The sequence below is a fragment of the Atractosteus spatula genome, chromosome 20 (genome assembly GCF_055471065.1).
Source record: "Atractosteus spatula isolate fAtrSpa1 chromosome 20, fAtrSpa1.hap1, whole genome shotgun sequence".
NCBI lineage: Eukaryota > Metazoa > Chordata > Actinopteri > Semionotiformes > Lepisosteidae > Atractosteus > Atractosteus spatula.
This window is the reverse complement of record NC_142725.1, coordinates 18,352,999-18,365,861: the sequence shown is the minus strand read 5'-3', so window position 1 is coordinate 18,365,861 and position 12,863 is coordinate 18,352,999. Positions and strand designations below refer to the sequence as shown.

Genomic DNA, 12,863 nt, shown 5'->3' with positions numbered 1-12,863 from the left:
AGGAAACGGGAAGGGTTATGCCTGGAACGTCAGCAATGTCCACAGAGGATCTGAAACCGGAGCTGTAGCAGCTCCCCTCACCCCTCCTGTTGTTATTATCATGTAAATGTCCCTCCAGCTGGAGTCTCCTTGACAAACACAAACACACACCATCACACAAACAGTCCTTCACATCCCTGCTCATCTCTGGCTTCTACAGCCATCACGCACCTGTCCAGAGGAATCGGTCCCTCTGCGCACAAAACACACAGCCACTCATCCACACAGAGACACACACACAGACTACATACACACTCATACTGCATCCACACAGAGACACACACTCATACTGCATCCACACAGAGACACACACACTCAAACTGCATCCACAAAGACTACACGCACACACTCATACTGCATCCACACAGAGACACACACACTCATACTGGATCTACACAGACTACACGCACACACTCATACTGCATCCACACAGAGACACACACACTCATACTGCATCCACACAGAGACACACACCTCACACACTGCTGAGCTGTAAGGCAGCAGCATGACTATTATAAATATATAGAATTCATTTTAAAATATATTTTGTTAATATTTAAATATATATTCATGGTAAAAGACTGAGAGATGATGAAAAGATGAATCGATCTTTTTTCAGGTGTCAGAAGTGCCTTTGCCTGCCTGCCCACTGCATCCCAGCCCAACTCGGACTCCTGCGCCACCCAGTGGACAGCTGAGGTCAGTACAGTGGCTTTCACAGAGGGGCGCTATTCTCCTGGGTAACACAAGAGCTGAACCAGGATCCTGCAGCTTGGGGTTTTGTTCCAAACGGAGTAGTTGAATAATCAATTAAAATATTTTCTCAAATGGAAATATCTATAGGGTTTTTTCTTATGATCTTTCACTGATTAAGATTCAGTTTTTTTATCGATATAGTTACCTGTAAGATACCCAGACCATGAGACAAAAGGAAATTAAAAGGTTCAGCTAATCAGGGATAGGAAGACCTTTACACAGAGGGTGGCGGGTGTCTGGATCAGACCTCCTGGCTGCAGTGCTGGGGCAGTTTCAGGGTGATCTTTCCAGAGACGGCCAGCTGGGACCCTCTGGGCAGTCAAATTGGAGGAATGGTGGGAGCTGAGGGTTGATGGGACACCACTGAGCTGTGGCCCTTGTTGCTGTTGGGGCGCAGGCGCTTGGCAGACACGAGTCCAGCTGGCAGCTCCAGCTGTGCGCAGTGTGGGCGTAGAGCACACCAGCCACCCGCCTGCAAGACTGAAGACTCCTGCGGATCGGCCGCTCACCGCTGTTGGGGTGCGACTGACCCACCTCGTTCCGAAACCACGCACACGGGGCGACAGGCTCCCTTACAGCAGCAACGCCAGACTGGAACTGGTGAACAGACCAATATCACCAGGGCAGTGTAATAAAACAACAGCTCACTTGTTAATTAAAAAGATACTTTTAATGAAAAAAAAACATGAACAACCAACCAAGGATGATATGAATACGGCCCGGCCAACAACACTTCTGACCAGTAACACTTAAAAACTGCCAGTCACAAACTGCACTTCACTCCCATTAACAGGGCAGACAGCTGAATGTATGTGGACTGGGGACAAGGGGAGAGGAAGAGGCAGGGACAGGGGACAGGTGACAGGGGGAGAGGAAGAGGCAGACAGGGACAGGAGGAGAGGAAGAGGCAGGGACAGGGACAAGGGGAGAGGTAGAGGCAGACGGACAGGGGGAGAGGAAGAGGCAGGGACAGGTAACGGGGAGGGGACAAGGGGACAGATACAGGTGGAGATAAAAAAAAAAATTCAGGACATTCAGGCACCATCATCTATGAATCCCAAAGCAGTGATGCCAAATGAGCAGAAAGACCCAAATACAAATCTGTTAACACAGGGACCCTTCTATCCTTGGAGAGTCAGGGCCGTCCCCCACACTCCTGGCACAGAGAGGGACTGCGGCACGACTGCCTGTCATGAGCGGACAGGGCAGACTGGGCTGGGGTTTCCGAGTCAGCCTGGTGTGTCGGCACCGTCCCGAACCCTTACACAGATACAGCAGCGGAGAGAGACCGCGCCGATCAGAGCGCCGGGCACAGGCTGCCCCCTGGCAGGTTCCCAGGTGCCCAGGGCCCGCACTGCTGCAGGGCAGGCTGGGAGGGCGAGGAGCTGCTGCAGGCTGGGAGGGCACCACAGCAGCGGTGAAGCCCGAGCTGCACCACCCTGGGGGAACCCCCCCCCCTCCCCCTTACCACAAGAGAGACCTCAACAGAAGAGCATGCAGAAATCAACAAGAAAAAAAACAGGCTTCAAACCCACAACGTGTTAAATGAGGGTACGGGCTCAGGCAACTAAAAACTAAGACATGAAACTGTCACAACAAGCAGCTGAAACACCTGACCTCCCCTGGGGAGCAGATATTCACAGCCACCTCAGCACCTCCTCCAACCAGCAACAGCAGGAGCTCAGGGATATGAGCGCAGGACAGAAAACAAGAGGCACTTTACACAGAGAGCTATTGGAGTCTTGAACCAGCTCCTTAAACGGGTCTCTGAAGCCGATTCTGTGGAGCCCTTTACAAATCAGCTTGACGGGACTCTTGGGTCACTGAGCTACTTGAAGCCAGGCAAACAGGAGGGGTCACAAGGCCTCATCCACTCCTGAACTGCTGCTGTCCTAACAGGCTTCCTGACCGACACACTAGGCAAGTGTTCAGGCAGCTTCGCATAACAGGCTACGCAGACAGAGGATCGTTAAGGATTCACCCCTCGTTAAAGTCTTCAATTAACAGACTGACATCCTTCACTCAGTCTGTAGCCATTAACCAAAAACAAGCAAAATTTATTACAGATTTACTTCACTGTTTATTAACTGAGCATTAAGTAATGCCATATGTGACCAATTGCCCTTACCACCAACCCAAAACAGAAGGCACGTCTTTACACTAAGAGCAGTAGGAGTCTGGAACAAGCTGCCCAGATACTCTTTAAAGTCTGCGCCCAGGGGACCCATCAAGAAGCAGGTATATCAGGTCCTGGGATCGCTCAGCCTCACTGGCGCAGGGAGCGAGGTGATCTGAACAGACCCTTGCTGGCCATAGCCTCTGATGCTCCACTTTGTCCCAGCATGCCCCTGGGAGCCTGTGTGTACAGAAGGCAGGCGTGTGCTGTTAGTCTCATTGGACAGTTCCCAGCCTTCACTGGCCTCGCCAGCCCCCACCATCACTTAACACAGCTACTTGTGTTTAACACACTGTCCCCAGTGGACGGGGCTCGCCCACGCCGCAGCGCCACTGCTTGAAATCACACTTGATCAGAACGGTGACCGTGGTTTTAATCCTTCATGAGTTTTTATTTATGTAATCTTGGTCACATCACCAGCTGAAACACAAGGCAGCAAAGATACCCTCAGGAAACAGGATCACTTGGATCTCCCCTCCTCCCACTGCACCCCCATACTGTAGCAGAGGGGTGTCTGCCCTCCCATCACACTCCCAGAAACCTCCAGGTCACATCGCCATTTCGTATTCTTCATTTCCGTGTTGCAAACCATACCAACCTCCCCCTCCTCGCTCCAGAACACCCCTCCCACTTCTCCACCTGACACCCCCTCAGAGCCCATAAAGACACACTCATGCGCGCGCGCGCACACACACACACAGACTCTCAAACCTTCATTGTAAACAGAGAGAGATCACCCCCCCCCCCCACCCGTCCCAGAACTCAGCCCCCGCCCCTCCCGCTGGTCTGCAGAGGGACAGAGCAGATGCCCACCGCCATGAGACCCCACCTGCCCCCACAGGGAGAGGGAGGGTGATCCCCCCACCTCCCCCGACCCCACACCGGGGCACAGGGCGATGGCGGAGAGGGGCACAGCAGCTAGGAGCTGGACTCTGTCCGGTCTGCCCCCACACAGGGCTCCCTTTATTGTACAAGACAGCAGGAGGAAGAGGAAGGAGGAGTGGTGCACGTAAACAAGCAGAGAGAAAGTGGGGGTCAGCGACTGCTCCCCCTCCAACACCCCCAAACGCTCGCTGGGGGCGAGTCGGTCAGTCCGTCTCTCTCCAGCTGTATTATCTCTTGGCGCGCACAAAATACAAGGCGTTGGTTTTGGGGTAATACTTCACGTTCTGCTTCTTGTCCATCAACCCCCCGAAAATGATCAGCTCCCCCCTGCCCTGGACGACCGTGTGAAGGCTGGTCTCGGGGGGCCCCACCACCGAGCTGCTCCCTCCCCCGAAAACCTTCCAGGCCACCGTCCCGCTCTCCTTGGCCCGGGAAATGTCCAGGACGTACATCTGCATGGGCTTGCAGTTGAGGCTCTGGTACAGCGGCTTGCCCACGTTGAGCGACTGGGGGGGGTGGTGGCCCAGCCGCCGCGCGATTGGAGGGATGGAGTGTCCGTCGACCGCGGCCGGGGGCGGGGCAGGAGGGGGCGGACTGGAGGCCGTGGCCACGCCCCCATGCGGAGAGGAAGAGGAAGGAGCCGTGGAGAGGGCCTTGACGGCCTCCAGGCCCCTCCGCAGCGCGCCGGGGGACACCGCGCCCGGGGGCGTCCGCGCCGCGCTCTGGGGCGGTGGCGTGTGCAGCCCGTTGGTCTGCTCGGGGGTGGGGCACTCCGGGAGCGCCGACTTGGGATCCCAGCCGTAGTCCAGCGCCCGCGGGTGGGCGTCGGTGCCAGTCCTGCTCCGAAACTCGTATCCCTCCACCGCGCTGGGAGTCCCCGGCGAGCCGGCCTGTGCCGGGCTGCTGCCAGCCGAGGAGCAGGAGCCGTTGAGGGTGGGGGGGCTGTCCGCGCCGCGGGAGGGGGAGGGGCTGCCCTCCCGCCCGCCCCCGGCCCCGCCCTGCCTCTGCGCACGCGGCCGGAGCGTGCCCCAGCGGCCGTTGACGCAGGGCGCCTCCTCGCCCAGCCCTCGCACCGGGGACTGGGGCCGCAGCTCGCGCTGCTCGGGCGCCAGCGAGGGGGGCGTGGCGCTGATAGGAGAGGGCCGCGAGTTCAGGCTGGGGCTGAGCGGGGCGCGGCCGCTGGGGGCCTGGCTGAACACCACCACACACTGGCCCACCTGGAGACAGAGCAGGACGGGGGGTTACTCGCATTCGAACACGGTCCAGAGGTGTTTGACACTACAGAGCCGGGCTGAGCGCGACGGGTCATACCCGGCAGGCAGGGTGGCACCAGAGCTCCGGGGCGCCATGCTCCTCGTTCTCCACTCGCAGCTGCTGCCACGACCAGGGGGAGGCGCCCATGTGCAGCAGCCAGGCGTCCTTCAGCAGCTGGGAAAGACGGACAGAGGCAGCAGGGTCAGAGGGCGCTGGACAGGGAAACTCGCGGTTGGCGCGGCGTGGCCGGACCGCTCGGCACTCACCGCGTTGGGGCCGCCGCAGCCTCCCAGGATCAGCAGGGTCTCGTCGTCCATCACGATCTGAGACAAGGAACAAGACTGTTGGACTAGAAGTGCTGCCGAGAAAAACAGGGCTGAGCAGGACGGGCTTCACTGCATCCTGACAAACGCTGATGTCCTTGGCGACAGCAGAGCAGCGTTTGAAATGTCACAGCTCATCAATGGGGACATACAGAGCTTTAAAAGGGAGCTGCAGCACCTCCTTGCATCACTGTTACACAGTTACAGGGTTACAAAGCAGCCTTTGTAAAGCCAGGAGATTGCCAGGGATACAAAGAGCCCGATTCCTGCGAGAGCTGCCGATGGTTTTCCAATTAAAGTAGCGATCTGTGAAGGGGTCCGCTCACCTGGGACTGACCCCCCCGCGGGTGAGGGGCGGGGCCTGCGACGGCCGGCTTGGACCACGACCACTGCTCCAGGTCCAGCACCCAGACCTCGTTGCTCCTGCGAGACACAGAGAGGCAACGGTGAGGAGTCAGCGACAGGCCCGGGGTTGCAGTCCACATCAAACAGGGGGAACAGCGCTGGGGGGGGGGAGTAGGGGGTTGAGGGTTACTCACATCTGCCGGGACCCCAGCGACCCCCCAAACACCACCATTCTGCTCCCGATCACGGAGGACGAGTGGCCTGCCATGGGGGGCGGGCCGTGAGTCGTCACGATGCAGTTCCACCTGCAGAGGGACCAGGAGAGCAAGGGGGAGGAGTGAGGGGAGCAGCAGGGGTGGAGAGAGAGCCAAGCTTCTCAGATGTGACGATCTGCTACTGAGTTTTCTCTTTCAAGCAACTCGACATCATCTTCCCCTCCATCTCTCCTCCAGTCTTGAGACCTGACCCACTACACCCCTGCAGCGACCACACCCCCTCACACCCCTCCACCGATGACACCGACTGCGGGGACACAGCCCCCAGCGTACTCCCCTACAGAGACCACACCCCCAGACTGACACCCTCACACCCCTCCACCGACAACACCCCCAAACCCCTCCCCCTCTCCCCTGTTGCCACGGAGAGCAGCCCCTCCCGTCTCTCACCAGTTCTTGGAGGGGGAGTACGTGTGAATCTCATCGAAGAACCTCTCGGGCTGGTGCAGGGGGTACGGGCTGGGCCGGGTCCAGCCCCCGAACAGAACCAGCAGGTCCCGGTACACCACCAGAGTGGCCCCAGCCTTCGGGGAGGGGTAGGAACCTGAGTCAAGGGAGGGCAGGGGTCAGCAAAGGGGGCAGCTGTCAGCAGAGAGAGGACCGGCCCCGAGCAGCCGGCAGTGCCCAGCAGTGTGCCCACCTGACGCCAGCGGCCGGATCCACTCCTTGCTGTTGAGGTCAAGTCTCCAGAGGTCGTTGAAGGCGGCGTTGCAGCTGCTCTGAGTGCAGCCCCCAAACACGTACATGGACTGGTTGCTGTCATAGTAACACGCACCTGGAACACGCGACACATATCACACACATTCACATATCACAGATACTACCAGGCATGGCAATCAGACCCCCAGTGCACAGCAGCCTGATCCACTCAAGGCTTTACAGTGCTGTCAGTCAGACCCCCAGTGCACAGCAGTCTGATCCACTCCAGGTGTCTCTACTTGCAGGCTCTCATGCTCCAGAATGTACAGCAGAAAAAAAATGTAACATTTAAATTAAGTCCACACAAATTTAGTCAAAACAAAGCAGAAAGTATTACACATTCAGCAAGAGGTACAGCTCTCATATAGCCCTGGAGCTGGATCACTGCGCTGTGCACGGGGCTCCGTCAGGAGACGGGGACACACAGCCCCTGACTGTGGACACAGAGAAAGGGAGAGGAAGTGCAGGTGAGAGTGAGCGACAGGGTCCGTACTGTGAGAGAAGCGCTGTGTGATGGGAGTCCCAGGGTAGGGGTAGGTGCGGCTCTCCCACTGAATGTTGCCCTCCTGCACTGCCCTCAGGAAGCCGTGGTAGCACTGGTGGGCCACACCTGGGGAGAGCGGGAGAGAGACGGGTTCAGGCGCGGACCCAGATACGCACCCGACCCGGTGGAGCGCCCGGCCCGCGCCGCCTCACCCTTGATGAGCCGGTACCACTGCTTGCAGACCAGCGCGGCCGTCTTGTGCTCCTGGTAGGGGGACAGGAAGGACAGGATGTACTCCAGCACCTCCTCCGGCAGCTCGCCCATGGCCTGCTCCGCCCGGGGGGGCCCCTCGCCATCCGGCTCCGGCGCTGCCCCGCCCCGGGCTGGCTCCCCATCCTGCTCCATGCGGCCCTCTGCCGGCCCCCGCACCACCCCCGCAGCCCCGCCCGCCGCCTCCTCCGTGTCCATGGCAACGAAGCCATCGTCCTCGCTGTCAGACGAGCAAGCCATGGCTGCTGCCGGAGAGAGAGAGAGAGAAGGGGGGTCAGTCCCGAGCCACGAGGAGCGGAGCAAATCCTGGGAAAGGGGAGGGAGGCAGAAAGGAGAGAGAGAGGGGCAGCAGGGGGAGATGGAGGGGGGGATGAAGGCACAGCAGGGCTGCTCTCACCCTGGCGCCACGACTCAGCCCTGCCCCAGCAGCCCACGGCACTCCTCCAAAACATAGGCACAGCGACCGAAGCCCCCAGGTTTCCGAAATGAGCTAGCTCTCAACAATGACGTCCGCCAGACAGGACAGACAGCCTCTTGCAGCTGGTAGCTCCCCGACGCTGCCGATCGGAACAGCAGGACGCCCTACACTGCCTGCCTGGAGCTGCACAGTCATCACTGCTGCTCAAAGTGCTGATGCCAGCTGACCAGCAGGCCGCAGGGCAGGGCTCGCGTTTCTGCAGCGCCAGGGAGCCAGAGGACAGCGGGGGAGACTCGGGCCTGGTGCTCCGGGATCCTGCAGACGAGAGGCTCCTGTGTGCGCGAGTGCCCCCCGAGCTGCACTCGCAAGGCGGACCCCCAGTCATCTCGCCGCCCAGCTCTGAAGGAAAGGCATTTGATATGCAGCCCGGACGTCAGCAGGAGTGAAGGTGCCAGAACCCGTGACGCATGTTTAAAACCAGCCCAGGAGAGCAGATCACAGCCGCCCCCCTGCCCCGCACGCACACACACTGAGCCAGATCAATGACAGCCTGGTCTCGAGCCAGGAGAAACCCGACTCTCCGGGCCTGCCAGGCAGCTCCGCCGGGCCCCAGGGCCTCCCCACACGCGGCTCCGTTCCCCAGGCAAGCGCACAGCGAGCCGCCTGTCCCCCGCACCGCTGCAGTGAGGTGCGAACTCTTCAAAGCCCTCTCAGCTGGTGACAAACGGCACCAACCGACACCCAGACCTGCTCACACCTCCTGAGCCCTGTCAACATCCCCTCCCCACGCACTGCTGGGGTACCAGCTCTCCAGTCACACCTGTGTGTGTGTGTGTGTGTCTGTGTGTGTGTGTGTGTGTGTGTGTGTGTGTGTGTGTGTGTGCGCGCGCGCACTGCTGGGGTACCAGCTCTCCAGTCACACCAGCGGGTGTGTGTGTGTGCGCGCGTGCGCACTGCTGGGGTACCAGCTCTCCAGTCACACCTGTGTGTGTGTGTGTGTGTGTGTGTGCGCGTGCGCACTGCTGGGGTACCAGCTCTCCAGTCACACCAGTGTGTGTGTGTGTGTGTGTGTGTGTGTGTGTGTGTGTGTGTGCGCGCGCGCGCGCACTGCTGGGGTACCAGCTCTCCAGTCACACCAGTGTGTGTGTGTGTGTGTGTGTGTGTGTGTGTGCGCGCGTGCGCACTGCTGGGGTACCAGCTCTCCAGTCACACCAGTGTGTGTGTGTGTGTGCGCACTGCTGGGGTACCAGCTCTCCAGTCACACCAGTGTGTGCGTGTGTGTGCATGTGTGTGCGCGCGTGCGCACTGCTGGGGTACCAGCTCTCCAGTCACACCAGTGTTTGTGTGTGTGTGCGCGCGTGCACTACTGGGGTACCAGCTCTCCAGTCACACCAGTGTGTGCGTGTGTGTGCGCGCGTGCGCACTGCTGGGGTACCAGCTCTCCAGTCACACCAGTGTGTGTGTGTGCGCGCGTGTACACTGCTGGGGTACCAGCACTCCAGTCACACCAGCGGTGTGTGTGTGTGTGTGTGTGTACACTGCTGGGGTACCAGCACTCCAGTCACACCAGCGGGTGTGTGTGTGTGTGTACACTGCTGGGGTACCAGCTCTCCAGTCACACTAGCGTGTGTGTGTGTGTGTGTGTGTGTGTGTGTGTGCGTGTGTGTGCGTGTGTGCGCGTGTGTGCGCGTGTGCGCGTGTGTGCGTGTGTGCGCGCGCACACAGGCACTGCCACACTTGTGAGGAACAGATTCTCACAAAGACCAGTATAACAGGTGTGCTCTGCGGGTGGGAGGGGTCTTCAAACCTAGAAGTGCCCAACTGTGTGGTTCTGATCCGTTTCGCTCTGCACAGGCGACAGTAAGTAAACCAGCGGGGCGCCGATGGAAGAGCTCGGGAAGACACATCGGAAACATGTCAGCTCACACAGCGATCTCACCGAGAGTCATCTTGGTTAACGGCTATCGGTAAGTAAAGCAAAACCGGCTGACCGAACTTCAGACTCCGGGGGCCACAGAAAAACCCTTCAGCACTCACACGCTGAGCCAAGGCCATTTGCTAATTAAAGATGATGGAACGTGATGGTGACTCTCCAGCGATCACCCTGCTGCCCTGGCACGACATTCTCCCAGCAGGCTCATCCAGCTCGGCTTCTCTTGAAGCTTTGCTGGTTTCCATTGCAAACTGTACAACAAAAGTGCTGACTTGACATTTCAGGCCACCTTCATAGATACAAAATGCAGCATTTAAAAATGTAATGACTTAAAAGTAAAAAGTATCTGAAACAGGCAAATTTGTGTTTATATAGTCCCGTGATAGTAGAAAAGTCCTGTTCCAATAGGGGCTACAGTTCCAGTACAGCAGACCAGTCCTGTTCCAATAGGGGCTACAGTTCCAGTACAGCAGACCAGTCCTGTTCCAATAGGAGCTACAGTCCCAGTACAGTAGAACAGTCCTGTTCCAATAGGGGCTACAGTCCCAGTACAGCAGACCAGTCCTGTTCCAATAGGAGCTACAGTCCCAGTACAGCAGATCAGTCCTATTCCAATAGGAGCTACAGTCCCAGTACAGTAGAACAGTCCTGTTCCAATAGGGGCTACAGTCTTAGTACAGCAGACCAGTCCTGTTCCAATAGGGGCTACAGTCCCAGTACAGCAGACCAGTCCTGTTCCAAAAGGGGCTACAGTCCCAGTACAGCAGACCAGTCCTGTTCCAATAGGGGCTACATTCCCAGTACAGCAGACCAGTCCTGTTCCAATAGGGGCTACAGTCCCAGTACAGCAGACCAGTCCTGTTCCAATAGGGGCTACAGTCCCAGTACAGTAGGACAGTCCTGTTACACTAGGAGCTCCAGTCCCAGTACAGCAGACCAGTCCTGTTACACTAGGAGCTCCAGTCCCAGTACATCAGACCAGTCCTGTTACACTAGGAGCTACAGTCCCAGTACAGTAGGACAGTCCTGTTACACTAGGAGCTACAGTCCCTGTACAGTAGGACAGTCCTGTTACACTGGGAGCTACAGTCCCTGTACAGTAGGACAGTCCTGTTACACTAGGAGCTACAGTCCCTGTACAGTAGGACAGTCCTGTTACACTAGGAGCTACAGTCCCTGTGCAGTGTACTTTGTGAACAGCAACTCACAGGGGTGATAAGGGTTGTTATAGTGAGGTCAACTCTGTACAGATCAGACTCCATTCTCACAGCAATCTGATCTACTTCAGGCATTGTCTCAAAACTACAATGTCAATTAGAAAACAAACTGCATTTCCTACATACAGCCTCCAGCTCAGTTTTATCCACTAGGTGCCACAGCAGCGCTTCACTTGCACCCAGAGCGCTCAGCCTCAGTCTACCCTGGGGGCAGCCCCAGATCCAGAGAGACGGGTGCCCATGGACCCTGTCTGCCTGCACGTCAAGGTCTCCGAGCCTGTTTCAGTGCTGGTGGAGGCAATATCAGAGTGTCGCTAGCTGTGCGCTCGCACAGGTATCAGAGCCCTTTGGCGCGTCTGTCCGCGTCCCACGGGCAGAGCTCCTGCCCCACACCCCCTCGGGCAGTGAACACCGACCCCCGCTAACTCGCCTGCTTCCTGGCCTCGAGGAACAGCCGCACACTGGACCCCAGGGTATGTCCGCCAAGGCAGCCAGAGGGAGCTGGACCGACCTGCGCGCCTAAGGGAGCTGAAATGCGTTTATACCAGAAGCAAACGCCCTCATTGTACCACCTGTCTGGTGGGAAGGAGCATCGACTTATCACACCAGGGACAAAAACAACTCCTCTCAGAGGAAGAGAAAGCTAGCAGCGGGTGTAATTTAACCAGCAGCTATGTCCACCACAGCAGCTCTGGAGGACGAGGCTGTGGACCGTGAAGCGCAGCGAAGTCAACTCGGCGCCGTTTGCCATTGTCCACCCAGGAGACAGCTCGCACCCCGAACAGCCCAGGTCACTGTCGGCGGACGGTGGAAATGATTATGATGATGATGATGATGCAGTGCGCGGTCGATAACGACCAAGGCCGTCAGTGAGCGGGGTCTCCGGGGGGCTCAGCAGCCCGGCCGGCCGCGGCGGTACCGGACTGGCGGGGCTGAGGAGGGGTCCTGGCGCAACACCCAATCCTGCTTACCTCCTCTCCAGGCCGCGGCTCCCCGGTGTGGCTCAGCCTCTCCCTCCGCCGGCTGCTCGGCGAGTCTCCTCCCAGCTCCCAGGCGCCTCGGACCGGGGACTCCTGAGGTCCCTCTCGGCTCCCCCGAAGAGCCTGCGAGGGCAGCGAGCGCTCCTGACGCCGGTTTGCCGGAGGCGGTGACTGGGCTGCGGTGTCTGTGGTCGCTGGCGTGCCTTTATTGTATCCCTTCCTTTCTCTCCGGTGTCTCTCTCGCTGCCTCAGTGCCCGCAACAGCTCTCCAGACTCCACTCCGCCGCCATCTTCCTCCTCAGCAGCATCACCATTCCGCGCGCCCCAGCCGGGAGACGCGCACGCCTCGCTCACGGCCGCGCCGGGGGCGAGCTCGTACAGGGGATGTGAACGCGCCCGGGTGCGTCCCTTTCTGTCTTCCCTCCAGCAGAGAGCCGAGCCGACGGGCGCTGCGCTGTGTGATGGCGTAAGGGTTTGGTCTTGTTTCACGTCAGCCATAGCTCATTTAAATATACAATTTAGAAAAAAAACATTTGCCGTGACCTGTGTTGTGTGTTTACAGTTACAGTGTTACAATGACGAATGACACGACATCTTAAAAGCAGTTTCCCCATAACCTGATATTCATTTTGAAAAGGAATACCTCACTGAAGTAAATAACACTGGCAAGAGGCGTGTCTAACTGCGCGCGGGTCCCGTGACCCGGGAGGTTTGGTCACCACGTGACCCGGGAAGACCGATGACGTTTCTGAGAGCCAACATCCGGTTGTGTGCGCGCACAGTGCAGGTGAGGAGGGGCGACCACAGGG

General features: G+C 58.4%; 1 protein-coding gene across 2 annotated transcripts; it reads right to left on the bottom strand.

Moving 5' to 3' along the window:
- Positions 1–1,446: 1,446 nt before the first annotated feature.
- fbxo42 (F-box protein 42) lies at positions 1,447–12,366 on the bottom strand. 2 transcript variants are annotated; one of them, XM_088938418.1, is made up of 10 exons: positions 12,046–12,366; positions 7,449–7,751; positions 7,246–7,362; positions 6,694–6,828; positions 6,444–6,597; positions 5,973–6,083; positions 5,760–5,856; positions 5,377–5,433; positions 5,168–5,284; positions 1,447–5,073 (listed from the first exon to the last, which is right to left on the bottom strand). In XM_088938418.1, exons 2-10 carry the CDS (start codon positions 7,744–7,746, stop codon positions 4,084–4,086), a joined length of 2,076 nt encoding a protein of 691 aa, XP_088794544.1. In that variant the 5' UTR covers positions 7,747–7,751; positions 12,046–12,366; the 3' UTR covers positions 1,447–4,083. The 2 variants fall into 2 exon arrangements, with proteins under 2 accessions (XP_088794544.1, XP_088794543.1); XM_088938417.1 differs by lacking the exon at positions 12,046–12,366 and adding an exon at positions 7,904–8,409.
- Positions 12,367–12,863: the final 497 nt, after the last annotated feature.

Bases quoted from the DNA above. Each gene is read 5' to 3' on its own strand.
- fbxo42 (XM_088938417.1), bottom strand. From the start codon at position 7,958: ATGTTTTGGAGGAGTGCCGTGGGCTGCTGGGGCAGGGCTGAGTCGTGG. The intron at 7,752-7,903 runs GTGAGAGCAGCC...TCTCTCCGGCAG, and splicing joins GGCTGAGTCGTGGCGCCAGG to CAGCCATGGCTTGCTCGTCT. The intron at 5,434-5,759 runs GTGAGCGGACCC...TCCTTGTCTCAG, and splicing joins CGCGGGGGGGTCAGTCCCAG to ATCGTGATGGACGACGAGAC.